Here is a 14,855-nt window from a genome sequence, read left to right as displayed (position 1 = left end):
TTTCCAAGGAAATAGTTCAAGTTGTGTGTAACACCCCGCGGCCTCACAGAGACACTCAGTATTTCAAAGTAACACAAAAGAGCCACAATGATTAATATACAGATGGTGACTGATCCCAAAAGGGTTTTAGAGGGTTTCACGGGGTAAAAATTAATCCAGTCTCTTCTGAGGCTTCACAGATACATTATCATCAGTGAGCCTGAATCAAGCTCATCAGCGTGAGAGACTGCGAGCACCATGGACAGCTCCCACATCTCAGGTCATCTGAGGATCAGCCCCTCGGACAGTGGTTTGTACACATATTTAAATATTGATCACATAAGATCAGTAAATGATGTTGAATGATCAGCTTGAGTGAACAGAGAGAAATATGAGGAATACGTACACAACTCTCTTTAATATTGTAAAATCATTCTTTTAAAAAGTTATATTTTTAATTGTGGCTTTAAACTTGTTCATTGTGACATAGAAACAACAATTTAACTTCAACTTAAGTGCATATTTAACAACTTTTAAGGAATTTTAGAGGTTATTTTATAATCTGAAATCAAAGGTTGACCATGGACTCATATACTAAATAACACTACTTATTTCATCAGAAATGTGTTTTCATCTTTTTGTCAGAGTTGACCAAACTGCTGTACAATAAAAACACGGAGGTAAATTAAAGAATAATAGGTTCAAATAAAACAAACTAAAATAAAATAAAATAAAAGGCTAATGAGTGAATTAAATAAAGCAAGATTAAAACATATTCAATTAAAACATTTTTCATACTGGCTACAGTCCTATTTACAAATTTAATTTTGTTTAATATAGGTTAGTAAAGCACTCTGTAACTATGTTTTTAAAAGTTATTTATAAGAAAAAAATGATACTACAATTATTGAAATATGTTTTTATATATTTTACTTTCATAAATTTACATTAGGTACATATATATGAATCATTGAGCTGTGCCAGAGATAAAATCTGAAGAGGATCGCCCTGGGCTCCATATCTTGGAGGTGTTCCCGGGTGTGGCCACGCTCTGTTTCAGGCTTAAAACCCCCACAGTCTCAGCTGATCGGAGCATTCAGCGACTCTCAAGCTCCAGACAAGATGACCAGTCTCACTGCTAAGGACAAGGAAACAGTCAAGGCCTTCTGGGCCAAAATGGCTTCAAAGGCGCAGGACATCGGTGCTGATGCGCTGAACAGGTAAATATGAGCCAAACACTGAGGGATGTAAACTACCTGAACTTTGACTGATTCATTGACACACACTTTCTTCTCTTTTCTTCTCTTTTCTTTTAAACCCAGGATGCTGATCGTGTACCCTCAGACCAAGACTTACTTCTCCCACTGGAAGGACCTGAGCCCCGGCTCTGCCCAGGTGCTGAAGCACGGAAAGACCGTCATGGGTGGAGTTGAGTATGCTGTGACCCAACTGGACGACCTGAAAGCAGGTCTTCTGAGCCTCAGTGAGCTGCACGCCTTCACCCTGAGAGTGGACCCTGCCAACTTCAAGGTACACAACTTAAGAATGTAATACATATGAAGCACTTGTGACTGTGGAGTCTGTTTATTGTTGTACGATGATTGTATGAACACTGTTTCCTTCAAATAACCTGATCTCAGTGTAGGTCCTACATGAAGTGTAGTAGAGTCTGACCTGACAACACAAAGAAGTGGGTTAGGAGTTAAAATCCCCATTCATGTAACATATGTGTGATATTTATTTTCACAGATCCTCTCCCACAACATCCTTGTGGTCATGGCCATCACGTTCCCAGAGGACTTCACCCCTGAGGTCCATGTGTGTATGGACAAGTTCCTGGCTGCTCTGGCTCTGGCCCTGGCTGAGAAATACAGATAAACAGCAGGAGAAGATGACAGAGTCTGCAGCATCAGCTCTCTCTGCATAATGAATAATAAATGAATGATGAAACGAAAAACACTGTTTTCTGCTTCTTTTGTGATTGTTTGTGTCAGTTTGGTTTATTTGTGAAGTCTTCAAATCAAATGTCAGATATTTCCTAATACCACAAAGACAAAATGAGTCAACAAGAATAAACTAAGTATAGACAACACATTTAGATGACAACTACAGCTGCTCTGTGGTAATAGGTAATTAGCTAAGTAAATAGGTGATGGGCTGGAATGTTACTGGCAACTGTTTTAATTGTAAATCCTAACTAAGACATTCTTTTATTTATTTTATTTTCTTTATCAAAAAACTTCCAATACTCTTTGGTTCAAGTTTCTCAAATGTGACCAAAACATCAGCAGATAAATTGAAACACAGCACATAACAAGAGGACATGGCATAGTTGAAATAATTTTTTTCAGCGACGAGATAGACACATTTAAACTGTCGCTGCCTTGTGGTTGCATACATCTTTAAAAACACAGTTTTGGTGAATTTTCATGTATGAATACATATATATGTGAAAATTTATTAACGTGTAAGTGTGTTCATAATGTATTTATGTTTCATTGTTTGTGTTATTATTCTCTTGTGTCATTATATTGTTTTTGTTATGTATAAGACAACTTATAAATGGCAAGTAAAAGGAACTTGCTTTTATCAGTCTGACTTGAGTTTGAATATAAGTCTCATGTGGCAACAGGTTACGTACCATTCCAGTGTAACTATATTTGTAAACTCAGATAAACACATTTAGATTAGAACTGCAGCTTCTGATTAGGCGATGGGCAGACATTTTACTGGCAACTATTTCTTGGTCAATCCTAACTTGGACCTTCTATTTTTTGTTTTGTTTTTATTTTGGTTAAACTTTCAAAACTCTTTGGTTCAAGTTTCTCCAAAGTGAAAAATATCTGCTTTCCTCAGTTTTAAATTATTGTGAACTGAATATTGTTGATCAGTCTGACACAACATTTGGCTTGAATTTGAATAATAGTTTCCTGATGCAACAGGTTATTTACAAGTGTTAACTATATGTGTAAACTTATTTGTAAATTTTGGTCAGTAGTTCTCTGTAAGTATTCATCTATACACAGACTGTAGCAGCAGCAATGCTACAATCCTCTGTCACCACTTGTCATCAGCCCAGTTGTTCCTGTATAAAAATAATTTATCTCAAATACTTTCTTCTTCATGCTCACACTTATTCAGAGTAGAATCACAGATAGACAACATGTTTAATTTGTCATTTATTTTATTTGCTTTTGAGACCAAAACAAAGAGAATCTGAACGATTATGATGTTCTCCTCTTGTGCTGCAGCTCTCTAGTGGTACTGTCTTCCCAGGGCGGACACCACCACGGACATGAACTTCTGGAAAGCTGCCTGCACTTCACCACTGAAGCCTGAACCCATCCGAGCAGCGAGCACGATGGTCAGGCAGTCGGCCAGCAGCTGCAACACAACACAACATGAAGGGTGAGGAGGCTTCAAGTCAAACACACTCATCACATGTAGACAACAACAGCTCCACAGTCTTTTACCCTGAAGTTATCAGGATCCACATGCAGCTTCTCAGAGTGCAGGATGCTCAGCTCGGCGTAGGTTTCCTTGATGTTGTCCATGTTCTTCATAGCCCGGTCCAGACCGTGCAGGATAGTTGTCCCATGTTTTGCAACCATTGGGTTTGCACTAATGGCTGCGGCGTTGAAGAGGTTTCCAAAGTTACCAAAATACCTCTGAGTCCAGGGGTAGACAACCAGACACCTGAGGAAACATGTCAGTGAAACATATTGTTACATGATCAGATTTACACATGAAACACTTTCCAAGAAAATTAACATTCACGCACACAATCCCATTTCCAAAATTTCCCCAAATATCAAATATATGTATCACCTGGAAAGAGCAGCAGGGCCCACTTCTTCATAGTTAATCTTGGAGAAGATGTCGTTGATGGTGGCGCGCTCAAAGTCTGTCCATTCAACCATTGTGTCGGCTTTAGGTTTTCAGTAAATCCTGTTCTCACCAGCACCACATGCTGCTTATAAAGCAACTCTGCTCCCGGCCCAGAGCCAGTGATTGGATGAGGCTGCTGGGCGGGACAAAGTGTTGTGGGTTCGAAAAAGTGAAAAGATAAGAGTCTATCTGCACCACTTAGATTGTTTCCAAGGAAATAGTTCAAGTTGTGTGTAACACCCTGCAGCCCCACAGAGACACTCAGCATTTCAAAGTAACACAAAAGAGCCACAATGATTAATATACAGATGGTGACTGATCCCAAATGGGGTTTAGAGGGTTTCATGGGGTAAAAATGAATCCAGTCTCTTCTGAGGCTTTACAGATACATTATCATCAGTGAGTCTGAATCCAGCTCATCAGTGTGAGAGACTGCGAGCACCATGGACAGCTCCCACATCTGAGGTCATCTGAGGATCAGCCCCTTGGAGAGTGGTTTGTACACATATTTGATTATTGATCACATAAGATCAGTAAATGATGTTGAATGATCAGCTGTAGTGAACAGAGAGAAATATGAGGAATATGTACACGACTCTCTCTAATATTGTAAAATCATTCTTTAAAAAAAATATATTTTTAATCGTGGCTTTAAACTTGTTCATTGTGATATAGAAACAACAATTTAACTTCAACTTAAGTGCATATTTAACAACTTTTAAGGAATTTTAGAGGTTATTTTATAATCTGAACTCAAAGGTTGACCATGGACTCATATACTAAATTACACGACTTATTTCATCAGAAATTTGTTTTCAGGTTTTTGTAAGAGTTGACCAAACTGCTGTACAATAAAAACACGGATTATAAAGTATAATAGGTTCAAATATAACAAACTAAAATAAAATAAAATAAAAGGCTAATGAGTGAATTAAATAAAGCCAGATTAAAACACATTCAATTAAAACATTTTTCATACTGGCTATAGTCCTATTTACTAATTTAATTTTGTTTAATATAGGTAAGTAAAGCACTCTGTAACTATGTTTTTAAAAGTTATTTATGAGAAAAAAATGATACTACAATTATTGAAATATGTTTTTATATATTTTACTTTCATAAATTTACAGTAGGTATGTATATATGAATCATTGAGCTGTGCCAGAGATAAAATCTGAAGAGGGTCGCCCTGTGCTCCATATCTTGGAGGTGTTCCCGGGTGTGGCCACGCTCTGTTTCAGGCTTAAAACCCCCACAGTCTCAGCTGATCGGAGCATTCAGCGACTCTCAAGCTCCAGACAAGATGACCAGTCTCACTGCTAAGGACAAGGAAACAGTCAAGGCCTTCTGGGCCAAAATGGCTTCAAAGGCGCAGGACATCGGTGCTGATGCTCTGAACAGGTAAATATGAGCCAAACACTGACGGATGTAACCTGCCTGAACTTTGACTGATTCATTTACACTCACTTTCTTCTCTTTTCTTTTAAACCCAGGATGCTGATCGTGTACCCGCAGACCAAGACTTACTTCTCCCACTGGAAGGACCTGAGCCCCGGCTCTGCCCAGGTGCTGAAGCACGGAAAGACCGTCATGGGTGGAGTTGAGTATGCTGTGACCCAACTGGACGACCTGAAAGCAGGTCTTCTGAGCCTCAGTGAGCTGCACGCCTTCACCCTGAGAGTGGACCCTGCCAACTTCAAGGTACACAACTTAAGTCTGTAATACATATGAAGCACTTGTGACTGTGGAGTCTGTTTGTTGTTGTATGATGATTGTATGAACACTGTTTCCTTCAAATAACCTGATCTCAGTGTAGGTCCTACATGAAGTGTAGTAGAGCCTGACCTGACAACACAAAGAAGTGGGTCAGGAGTTAAAATCCCCATTCATGTAACATATGTGTGATATTTATTTTCACAGATCCTCTCCCACAACATCCTTGTGGTCATGGCCATCACGTTCCCAGAGGACTTCACCCCTGAGGTCCATGTGTGTATGGACAAGTTCCTGGCTGCTCTGGCTCTGGCCCTGGCTGAGAAATACAGATAAACAGCAGGAGAAGATGACAGAGTCTGCAGCATCAGCTCTCTCTGCATAATGAATAATAAATGAATGATGAAACGAAAAACACTGTTTTCTGCTTCTTTTGTGATTGTTTGTGTCAGTTTGGTTTATTTGTGAAGTATTCAAATTAAATGTCAGAACTGTCCTAATACCACAAAGACAAAATGAGTCAACAAGAATAAACTAAGTATAGACAACACATTTAGATGAGAACTACAGCTGCTCTGTGGTAATAGGTAATTAGCTAAGTAATTAGGTGATGGGCTGGAATGTTACTGGCAACTGTTGTTATTGTAAATCCTAACTAAGACATTCTTTTATTTATTTTTTTTTTTTTTATGAAAAAACTTCCAATACTCTTTGGTTCAAGTTTCTCAAATATGACCAAAACATCAGCAGATAAATTGAGACACAGCACATAACAAGAGGACATGGCATAGTTGAAATAATTTTTTTCAGCGACGAGAGAGACACATTTAAACTGTTGCTGCCTTGTGGTTGCATACATCTTTAAAAACACAGTTTTGGTGAATTTTCATGTATGAATACATATATATGTGAGAATTTATTAACGTGTAAGTGTGTTCATAATGAATTTATGTTTCATTGTTTGTGTTTTTATTCTCTTGTGTCATTATATTGTTTTTGTTATGTATAAGACAACTTATAAATGGCAAGTAAAAGGAACTTGCTTTTATCAGTCTGACTTGAGTTTGAATATTAGTCTCCTGTTGCAACAGGTTACGTACCAGTCCAGTGTAACTATATTTGTAAACTCAGATAAACACATTTAGATTAGAACTGCAGCTTCTGATTAGGCGATGGGCAGACATTTTACTGGCAACTATTTCTTGGTCAATCCTATCTTGGACCTTCTATTTTTTGTTTTGTTTTTATTTTGTTTAAACTTTCAAAACTCTTTGGTTCAAGTTTCTCCAAAGTGAAAAATATCTGCTTTCCTCAGTTTTAAATTATTGTGAACTGAATATTGTTGATCAGTCTGACACAACATTTGGCTTGAATTTGAATATTAGTGTCCTGATGCAACAGGTTATTTACAAGTGTAAACTATATGTGTAAACTTATTTGTACATTTTGGTCAGTAGTTCTCTGTAAGTATTCATCTATAGACAGACTGTAGCAGCAGCAATGCTACAATCCTCTTTCACCACTTTTCATCAGCCCAGTTGTTCCTGTATAAAAATAATATGTCTCAAATACTTTCTTCTTCATGCTCACACTTATCCTGACTAGAATCACAGGTAGACAACATGTTTAATTTGTCATTTATTTTATTTGCTTTTGAGACCAAAACAAAGAGAATCTGAACGAATGTGATGTTCTCCTCTTGTGCTGCAGCTCTCTAGTGGTACTGTCTTCCCAGAGCGGACACCACCACGGACATGAACTTCTGGAAAGTTGCCTGCACTTCACCACTGAAGTCTGAACCCATCCGAGCAGCGAGCACGATGGTCAGGCAGTCGGCCAGCAGCTGCAACACAACACAACATGAAGGGTGAGGAGGCTTCTCTGTCAAACACACTCATCACATGTAGACAACAACAGCTCCACAGTCTTTTACCCTGAAGTTGTCAGGATCCACGTGCAGCTTCTCAGAGTGCAGAATGCTCAGCTCGGCGTAGGTTTCCTTGATGTTGTCCATGTTCTTCATAGCCCGGTCCAGACCGTGCAGGATAGTTGTCCCATGTTTTGCAACTAATGGGTTTCCAGTGATGGCTTCGGCGTTGTAGAGGTTTCCAAAGTTACCGAAATACCTCTGAGTCCAGGGGTAGACAACCAGACACCTGAGGAAACATGTCAGCGAAACATATTGTTATATGATCAGATTAACACATGAAACATGCTCCAAGAAAATGAACATTTACGCACACAATCACTTTTCTAATAATCCCCAAATATCAAAAATATATGTCACCTGGAAAGAGCAGCAGGGCCCACTTCTTCATAGTTAATCTTGGAGAAGATGTCCTTGATGGTGGCGCGCTCAAAGTCTGTCCATTCAACCATTGTGTCGGCTTTAGGTTTTCAGTAAATCCTGTTCTCACCAGCACCACATGCTGCTTATAAAGCAACTCTGCTCCCGGCCCAGAGCAAGTGATTGGATGAGGCTGCTGGGCGGGACAAAGTGTTGTGGTCTTGAAAAAGTGAAAAGATAAGAGTCTATCTGCACCACTTAGATTGTCTTCAAGGAAATAGTTCAAGTCGGGTGTAACACCCCGCGGCCCCACAGAGACACTAATCAATTTAAAGTAATACTAAAAAGCCACAATGATTAATATACAGATTGTTACTGATCCCAAATGGGTCTTAAAGGGATTCATGGAGTAAAAATGAATCCAGTCTCTTCTGAGGCCTATTTTCTCTTTGTGTCTGTATCAAATCTCAAATAATGACATGGTGACATAATCACAGTTTGACTTAAGCACAATTACAGATTAATTATCATCAGTGAGTCTGAATCCAGCTCATCAGTGTGAGAGACTGCGAGCACCATGGACAGCTCCCACATCTGAGGTCATCAGAGGATCAGCACCTCGGACAGTGGTTTATACATTTATTTGATTATTGATCACATAAGATCAGTGAATGATGTTTAATGATCAGCTGGAGTGAACAGAAAGAAAAAACAGGAATATGTAAAAAACATTCATTAAAAATGTTTATATTTAATTGTGGCCTAAAACTTGTTCATTGTGATATATAAACTATTATTTAACTTCAATTTAAGTTAATATTTACCAACTTGTAAGGAATTGTAGAGTAATCAGAAATATAGGTTGACCATAGACATCTCATATACTGACTGACACGACTAATTTCATCAGAAATGTATTTTCCACTTTTTGTCAGAGATGACCAAACTGCTAATAAAAACACATAGAGGAAATCAAGTCAAATAGGGAAAATATTAAGAAATTAAATAAAATAAAACAAGATGAAAACATTTAAATTAAAAGTTTTTTCAAAAGTTTTTCAAACTAGCTATATCCTTGTTGACTATTTTAAAATGTTTTAATATAGGCTAGTCAAGCACTCTGTAACTGTGTTTTAAAAAAGTTCTTTATAAAGAGAAAAGAAAAATTTGTTCTCATACTGTTATTATTGAAATATGTTTTAATATATTTTACTTCCATAAATGTACAGTAGGTACATATATATGAACCATTGAGCTGTGCCAGAGATAAAATCTGAAGAGGATCGCCCTGGGCTCCATATCTTGGAGGTGTTCCCGGGTGTGGCCACGCTCTGTTTCAGGCTTAAAACCCCCACAGTCTCAGCTGATCGGAGCATTCAGCGACTCTCAAGCTCCAGACAAGATGACCAGTCTCACTGCTAAGGACAAGGAAACAGTCAAGGCCTTCTGGGCCACAATGGCTTCAAAGGCGCAGGACATCGGTGCTGATGCTCTGAACAGGTAAATATGAACCAAACACTGAGGGATGTAAACTACCTGAACTTTGACTGATTCATTGACACACACTTTCTTCTCTTTTCTTTTAAACCCAGGATGCTGATCGTGTACCCGCAGACCAAGACTTACTTCTCCCACTGGAAGGACCTGAGCCCCGGCTCTGCCCAGGTGCTGAAGCACGGAAAGACCGTCATGGGTGGAGTTGAGTATGCTGTGACCCAACTGGACGACCTGAAAGCAGGTCTTCTGAGCCTCAGTGAGCTGCACGCCTTCACCCTGAGAGTGGACCCTGCCAACTTCAAGGTACACAACTTAAGTCTGTAATACATATGAAGCACTTGTGACTGTGGAGTCTGTTTATTGTTGTACGATGATTGTATGAACACTGTTTCCTTCAAATAACCTGATCTCAGTGTAGGTCCTACATGAAGTGTAGTAGAGCCTGACCTGACAACACAAAGAAGTGAGTTAGGAGTTAAAATCCCCATTCATGTAACATGTGTGTGATATTTATTTTCACAGATCCTCTCCCACAACATCCTTGTGGTCATGGCCATCACGTTCCCAGAGGACTTCACCCCTGAGGTCCATGTGTGTATGGACAAGTTCCTGGCTGCTCTGGCTCTGGCCCTGGCTGAGAAATACAGATAAACAGCAGGAGAAGATGACAGAGTCTGCAGCATCAGCTCTCTCTGCATAATGAATAATAAATGAATGATGAAACAAAACAAAACACAGTTTTCTGCTTCTTTTGTGATCATTTGTGTCATTGAGGTTTATTTGTGAAGTCTTCAAATCAAATGTCAGAACTGTCCTAATACCACAAAGACAAAATGAGTCAACAAGAATAAACAAAGAATAGACAACACATTTAGATGAGAACTACAGCTGCTCTGTGGTTAATTGATTAGGTGATGGGCCGAAATTATCCTGCCAACTGTTTTGATTGTAAATCCTAACTTTCCTAACATAATAAATATATCTCTTTTTTTAAAACTTCTGTCAGTTTGGTTCAAGTTTCTTTAATGTTAAGCGTCCACTTTTCCCAGTTTTAAATTATTATCAAACTGAATGTTGTTGATCAGTCTGATGACATCTCTTAAACACTTAATGATGAACATTTAATCAACAAAATCTTCAGCAGATAACTTGAAACACAGGACGTAACAAGAGGACATGCAGGAGTTAGAATAGTTTTTTTAAAGAACTGAAGATATTGAAAAAATCTAAAACTATTGCTGCCTTTTGTGTGGATACATCTTTAAAAACAAAGTTCTGGTTTGCTCATGTATATATACGTACATACATACATACCTACATTGGTACGCATGTATGTACGTACATAGGTATGTATTTATGTATGTGTGCATAATGTATATATGTCATTATGTTGTTATTGTTATGGATAAGACAACTTGTAAATGGCAATAGAAGGTACTTGCTTTTTTCAGTGTCTGACTTGAGTTTGAATATTAGTTTCCTGTTGTAAAGTGTAAAAAAGAAAAAGTAAAGGTCAGTACTTCTGTTGAGTTATTCATCTATAGACAGACTGTAGCAGCAGTAAACTCAAATACTCTTTCACCACATTTCATAAGCTATATTGTTCCTGTCTAAAATAGTTTTTGTCTCAAATACTTTATCCTTCATGCTCACACTTATTCTGAGTAGAATCACAGGTAGACAACAAGTTTAATTTTCCATTTACTTTATTTGCTTTTTAGACCAAAACAAAGAGAATCTGAACGATTATGATGTTCTCCTCTTGTGCTGCAGCTCTCTAGTGGTACTGTCTTCCCAGAGCGGACACCACCACGGACATGAACTTCTGGAAAGTTGCCTGCACTTCACCACTGAAGCCTGAACCCATCCGAGCAGCGAGCACGATGGTCAGGCAGTCGGCCAGCAGCTGCAACACAACACAACATGAAGGGTGAGGAGGCTTCTCTGTCAAACACACTCATCACATGTAGACAACGACAGCTCCACAGTCTTTTACCCTGAAGTTGTCAGGATCCACATGCAGCTTCTCAGAGTGCAGGATACTCAGCTCGGCGTAGGTTTCCTTGATGTTGTCCATGTTCTTCATAGCCCGGTCCAGACCGTGCAGGATAGTTGTCCCATGTTTTGCAACCATTGGGTTTGAAGTGATGGCTGCGGCGTTGTAGAGGTTTCCAAAGTTACCGAAATACCTCTGAGTCCAGGGGTAGACAACCAGACACCTGAGGAAACATGTCAGCAAAACATATTGTTACACGATCAGATTAACACATGAAACATGCTCCAAGAAAATGAAAATGTACGCACACAATCACTTTTCTAATAATTATCCGAAAATATGTGTCACCTGGAAAGAGCAGCAGGGCCCACTTCTTCATAGTTAATCTTGGAGAAGATGTCCTTGATGGTGGTGTGCTCAAAGTCTGTCCATTCAACCATTGTGTCGGCTTTAGGTTTTCAGTAAATCCTGTTCTCACCAGCACCACATGCTGCTTATAAAGCAACTCTGCTCCCGGCCCAGAGCCAGTGATTGGATGAGGCTGCTGGGCGGGACAAAGTGTTGTGGGTTTGTAACAATGAAAAGATAAGAGTCTATCTGCACCACTTAGATTGTCTCCAAGGAAATAGTTTAAGTTGTGTGTAACACCCTGCGGCCCCACAGAGACACTCAACAATTCAAAGTAACACAAAAGAGCCACAATGATTAATATACAGATGGTTACTGATCCAAAATACGTCTCAAAGGGATTCATGGAGTAAAAATTAATCCAGTCTCTTCTGAGGCTTTTTTTCTCTTTGTCTGTATTGAATCTCAAATAATGACTTGGTGACATAGTCACAGTTTGATTTAAGAACAATTAAAGATATATTATCATCAGTGAGTCTGAATCAAGCTCATCAGTGTGAGAGACGGCGAGCACCATGGACAGCTCCCACATCTCAGGTCGTCAGAGGATCAGCACCTTGGACAGTGGTTTATACATTTATTTGATTATTGATCACAAAGGATCAATAAATGATGTTGAATGATCAGCTGGAGTGAACAGAGAGAACAGACTGTGGAACAATCAGTAGGTGTTTCCACTGGTAGACTTCAGGTTTATCTCTCTGCTCAGCATGCAGCCTATTTTTAGCTCATCTTCAGTATACATGAATTCAAAAGAAACAAACTAAACTAAACCGTACTGGGAAAAAAGATCAGAAGAGAAATCATAAAATAAATATTTACACAACTTTCTTTTATATTTTAAAACCATTTTATCTCAAATGTTTGTTTTTAATTGTGTCTTAAAACATGTTCATTGGGATAAAGAAACAATAATGTAACTTCAAATAAGTGCATATTCAAAAAACTTGTATGACATTATAGAGGATTTTTTATAATCCTAAATAAAGTTTGAATTACACAACAAATTACATCCGAAATGTGTTTTCATCTTTTTGTCATAGTGAAAAAACTGATGCACGATAAAAGCAAGGAGGGAAAATAAAGTAAAATAGGGTAAAATATAATGAAATGAAATAAAAAGAAATATCATGAAAGGCAAAAAAATTAAGAAGAAAAAACAAGATTAAAATGTATTAAATTAGAACATTTTAAACTTTAAAGATTATCATACTGGGTATAATCATATTGACTATTTTAATCATTTTTAAATATAGGACAGGTAAGTAAAGCACTCTTTAGCTCTGTTTGGACAAGTGCTTTTTTAAAAGGAAATAAAAAAATACATTTCCCTCAATACTTTTATTCACGAAAAAAAGTTTGAATATATTTTACTTTCATAGGGTATGTACATATATATGATTCATTGAGCTGTGCCAGAGATACAATATACAGGGTAACTGCTAACAGCCTGTGTGTAGGTCTACATGTAAACTGTACATTAAACAATAGACACCTCCTCCATTGTTGATGTTTGTGAAAATGTACAGTAGACAACGATGATCTCCTCCGTGATACCTGGCCTCCTTCACTCTGTTAGTTGCTGTCTTTTTTACAGCAGACCATTGTTACTGTAGAAGATCGTATCTCTTCGGGGAGCAGTGATGGGGGCTGCAGAGCCCCCCATGTCAAGATTTCTGTATATCTCTTGGGGGCTTGAACCTGAAGAGGGTCGCCCTGTGCTCCATATCTTGGAGGTGTTCCCGGGTGTGGCCACGCTCTGTTTCAGGCTTAAAACCCCCACAGTCTCAGCTGATCAGAGCATTCAGCGACTCTCAAGCTCCAGACAAGATGACCAGTCTCACTGCTAAGGACAAGGAAACAGTCAAGGCCTTCTGGGCCAAAATGGCTTCGAAGGCGCAGGACATCGGTGCTGATGCTCTGAACAGGTAAATATGAGCCAAACACTGATGGATGTAACCTACCTGAACTTTGACGGATTCATTTACACTCACTTTCTTCTCTTTTCTTTTAAACCCAGGATGCTGATCGTGTACCCGCAGACCAAGACTTACTTCTCCCACTGGAAGGACCTGAGCCCCGGCTCTGCCCAGGTGCTGAAGCACGGAAAGACCGTCATGGGTGGAGTTGAGTATGCTGTGACCCAACTGGACGACCTGAAAGCAGGTCTTCTGAGCCTCAGTGAGCTGCACGCCTTCACCCTGAGAGTGGACCCTGCCAACTTCAAGGTACACAACTTAAGTCTGTAATACATATGAAGCACCTGTGACTGTGGAGTCTGTTTATTGTTGTACGATGATTGTATGAACACTGTTTCCTTCAAATAACCTGATCTCAGTGTAGGTCCTACATGAAGTGTAGTAGAGTCTGACCTGACAACACAAAGAAGTTGGTCAGGGGTTAAAATCACCATTCATGTAACATGTGTGTGATATTTATTTTCACAGATCCTCTCCCACAACATCCTTGTGGTCATGGCCATCACGTTCCCAGAGGACTTCACCCCTGAGGTCCATGTGTGTATGGACAAGTTCCTGGCTGCTCTGGCTCTGGCCCTGGCTGAGAAATACAGATAAACAGCAGGAGAAGATGACAGAGTCTGCAGCATCAGCTCTCTCTGCATAATGAATAATAAATGAATGATGAAATGAAAAAAACACTGTTTTCTGGTTCTTTTGTGATCATTTGTGTCATTGAGGTTCATTTGTCTCCAAATCAAATGTCAGATTGTTCTAATACCACACTGTCGGCTCCAGTTTTTCAGTTAATCCTGATCACACCAGCACCACATGCAGCTTATAAAGCAACGCTGCTCCTGATGAGGCTGCTGGTCGGGACAAAGTGAGGTTTCTAGAACATTTACTACATGCTCAGCTCTCAGCCTGTTACTGATAACAGGCTGCTTTGGAGGTGAACAGCACAATTATGTGAAGAATGGAACTATTTGTGGAGTTGAATTATGATAAATGGAATAGATTTATTCGCATTTGCCATTCATCCTCTGAAACAAACTGTTAATTATCACCAGCAGAGGGCGCTTGAGTGTAAAATACACAGATGATCCCGTTCTTTGAAGGCTGTATCTGT

General features: G+C 39.1%; 7 protein-coding genes across 7 annotated transcripts; 4 read left to right on the top strand and 3 right to left on the bottom strand.

Moving 5' to 3' along the window:
• Positions 1–1,101: 1,101 nt before the first annotated feature.
• Positions 1,102–1,857, top strand: LOC133023105 (hemoglobin embryonic subunit alpha-like). Its single transcript, XM_061090051.1, has 3 exons — positions 1,102–1,199; positions 1,302–1,509; positions 1,729–1,857. Exons 1-3 carry the CDS (start codon positions 1,102–1,104, stop codon positions 1,855–1,857), a joined length of 435 nt encoding a protein of 144 aa, XP_060946034.1.
• A 1,377-nt stretch (positions 1,858–3,234) lies between these two features.
• On the bottom strand, positions 3,235–3,899 carry LOC133023002 (hemoglobin subunit beta-2). Its single transcript, XM_061089918.1, has 3 exons — positions 3,808–3,899; positions 3,453–3,675; positions 3,235–3,363 (listed from the first exon to the last, which is right to left on the bottom strand). Exons 1-3 carry the CDS (start codon positions 3,897–3,899, stop codon positions 3,235–3,237), a joined length of 444 nt encoding a protein of 147 aa, XP_060945901.1.
• A 1,271-nt stretch (positions 3,900–5,170) lies between these two features.
• On the top strand, positions 5,171–5,916 carry LOC133023104 (hemoglobin embryonic subunit alpha-like). Its single transcript, XM_061090050.1, has 3 exons — positions 5,171–5,268; positions 5,361–5,568; positions 5,788–5,916. Exons 1-3 carry the CDS (start codon positions 5,171–5,173, stop codon positions 5,914–5,916), a joined length of 435 nt encoding a protein of 144 aa, XP_060946033.1.
• Positions 5,917–7,294: 1,378 nt separating this feature from the next.
• On the bottom strand, positions 7,295–7,959 carry LOC133022999 (hemoglobin subunit beta-2). The gene is made up of 3 exons (XM_061089915.1): positions 7,868–7,959; positions 7,514–7,736; positions 7,295–7,423 (listed from the first exon to the last, which is right to left on the bottom strand). The coding sequence occupies exons 1-3, from the start codon at positions 7,957–7,959 to the stop codon at positions 7,295–7,297; spliced, it is 444 nt and encodes a 147-aa protein (XP_060945898.1).
• A 1,310-nt stretch (positions 7,960–9,269) lies between these two features.
• LOC133023101 (hemoglobin embryonic subunit alpha-like) lies at positions 9,270–10,015 on the top strand. The gene is made up of 3 exons (XM_061090047.1): positions 9,270–9,367; positions 9,460–9,667; positions 9,887–10,015. Exons 1-3 carry the CDS (start codon positions 9,270–9,272, stop codon positions 10,013–10,015), a joined length of 435 nt encoding a protein of 144 aa, XP_060946030.1.
• Positions 10,016–11,141: 1,126 nt separating this feature from the next.
• Positions 11,142–11,800, bottom strand: LOC133022997 (hemoglobin subunit beta-like). The gene is made up of 3 exons (XM_061089912.1): positions 11,709–11,800; positions 11,361–11,583; positions 11,142–11,270 (listed from the first exon to the last, which is right to left on the bottom strand). Exons 1-3 carry the CDS (start codon positions 11,798–11,800, stop codon positions 11,142–11,144), a joined length of 444 nt encoding a protein of 147 aa, XP_060945895.1.
• Positions 11,801–13,598: 1,798 nt separating this feature from the next.
• On the top strand, positions 13,599–14,344 carry LOC133023094 (hemoglobin embryonic subunit alpha-like). The gene is made up of 3 exons (XM_061090042.1): positions 13,599–13,696; positions 13,789–13,996; positions 14,216–14,344. The coding sequence occupies exons 1-3, from the start codon at positions 13,599–13,601 to the stop codon at positions 14,342–14,344; spliced, it is 435 nt and encodes a 144-aa protein (XP_060946025.1).
• The last annotated feature ends 511 nt before the right edge of the window (positions 14,345–14,855 follow it).

Source organism: Limanda limanda, chromosome 17 (genome assembly GCF_963576545.1).
Source record: "Limanda limanda chromosome 17, fLimLim1.1, whole genome shotgun sequence".
NCBI lineage: Eukaryota > Metazoa > Chordata > Actinopteri > Pleuronectiformes > Pleuronectidae > Limanda > Limanda limanda.
Note: the sequence above shows the minus strand (reverse complement) of the source record. Positions and strands in the feature narration are given on the sequence as shown.

What these genes read in the sequence shown, in the direction of transcription:
- LOC133023094 (XM_061090042.1), top strand. Translation starts at nt 13,599, where the DNA reads ATGACCAGTCTCACTGCTAAGGACAAGGAAACAGTCAAGGCCTTCTGG. An exon ending in GGTGCTGATGCTCTGAACAG is followed by an intron (nt 13,697 to 13,788) that starts GTAAATATGAGC and finishes TTTTAAACCCAG; the next exon opens with GATGCTGATCGTGTACCCGC. An exon ending in TGGACCCTGCCAACTTCAAG is followed by an intron (nt 13,997 to 14,215) that starts GTACACAACTTA and finishes TTATTTTCACAG; the next exon opens with ATCCTCTCCCACAACATCCT.
- LOC133023101 (XM_061090047.1), top strand. Translation starts at nt 9,270, where the DNA reads ATGACCAGTCTCACTGCTAAGGACAAGGAAACAGTCAAGGCCTTCTGG. An exon ending in GGTGCTGATGCTCTGAACAG is followed by an intron (nt 9,368 to 9,459) that starts GTAAATATGAAC and finishes TTTTAAACCCAG; the next exon opens with GATGCTGATCGTGTACCCGC. An exon ending in TGGACCCTGCCAACTTCAAG is followed by an intron (nt 9,668 to 9,886) that starts GTACACAACTTA and finishes TTATTTTCACAG; the next exon opens with ATCCTCTCCCACAACATCCT.
- LOC133023105 (XM_061090051.1), top strand. Translation starts at nt 1,102, where the DNA reads ATGACCAGTCTCACTGCTAAGGACAAGGAAACAGTCAAGGCCTTCTGG. An exon ending in GGTGCTGATGCGCTGAACAG is followed by an intron (nt 1,200 to 1,301) that starts GTAAATATGAGC and finishes TTTTAAACCCAG; the next exon opens with GATGCTGATCGTGTACCCTC. An exon ending in TGGACCCTGCCAACTTCAAG is followed by an intron (nt 1,510 to 1,728) that starts GTACACAACTTA and finishes TTATTTTCACAG; the next exon opens with ATCCTCTCCCACAACATCCT.
- LOC133022997 (XM_061089912.1), bottom strand. Translation starts at nt 11,800, where the DNA reads ATGGTTGAATGGACAGACTTTGAGCACACCACCATCAAGGACATCTTC. An exon ending in GGCCCTGCTGCTCTTTCCAG is followed by an intron (nt 11,584 to 11,708) that starts GTGACACATATT and finishes ATGTTTCCTCAG; the next exon opens with GTGTCTGGTTGTCTACCCCT. An exon ending in TGGATCCTGACAACTTCAGG is followed by an intron (nt 11,271 to 11,360) that starts GTAAAAGACTGT and finishes GTTGTGTTGCAG; the next exon opens with CTGCTGGCCGACTGCCTGAC.
- LOC133023002 (XM_061089918.1), bottom strand. Translation starts at nt 3,899, where the DNA reads ATGGTTGAATGGACAGACTTTGAGCGCGCCACCATCAACGACATCTTC. An exon ending in GGCCCTGCTGCTCTTTCCAG is followed by an intron (nt 3,676 to 3,807) that starts GTGATACATATA and finishes ATGTTTCCTCAG; the next exon opens with GTGTCTGGTTGTCTACCCCT. An exon ending in TGGATCCTGATAACTTCAGG is followed by an intron (nt 3,364 to 3,452) that starts GTAAAAGACTGT and finishes GTTGTGTTGCAG; the next exon opens with CTGCTGGCCGACTGCCTGAC.
- LOC133022999 (XM_061089915.1), bottom strand. Translation starts at nt 7,959, where the DNA reads ATGGTTGAATGGACAGACTTTGAGCGCGCCACCATCAAGGACATCTTC. An exon ending in GGCCCTGCTGCTCTTTCCAG is followed by an intron (nt 7,737 to 7,867) that starts GTGACATATATT and finishes ATGTTTCCTCAG; the next exon opens with GTGTCTGGTTGTCTACCCCT. An exon ending in TGGATCCTGACAACTTCAGG is followed by an intron (nt 7,424 to 7,513) that starts GTAAAAGACTGT and finishes GTTGTGTTGCAG; the next exon opens with CTGCTGGCCGACTGCCTGAC.
- LOC133023104 (XM_061090050.1), top strand. Translation starts at nt 5,171, where the DNA reads ATGACCAGTCTCACTGCTAAGGACAAGGAAACAGTCAAGGCCTTCTGG. An exon ending in GGTGCTGATGCTCTGAACAG is followed by an intron (nt 5,269 to 5,360) that starts GTAAATATGAGC and finishes TTTTAAACCCAG; the next exon opens with GATGCTGATCGTGTACCCGC. An exon ending in TGGACCCTGCCAACTTCAAG is followed by an intron (nt 5,569 to 5,787) that starts GTACACAACTTA and finishes TTATTTTCACAG; the next exon opens with ATCCTCTCCCACAACATCCT.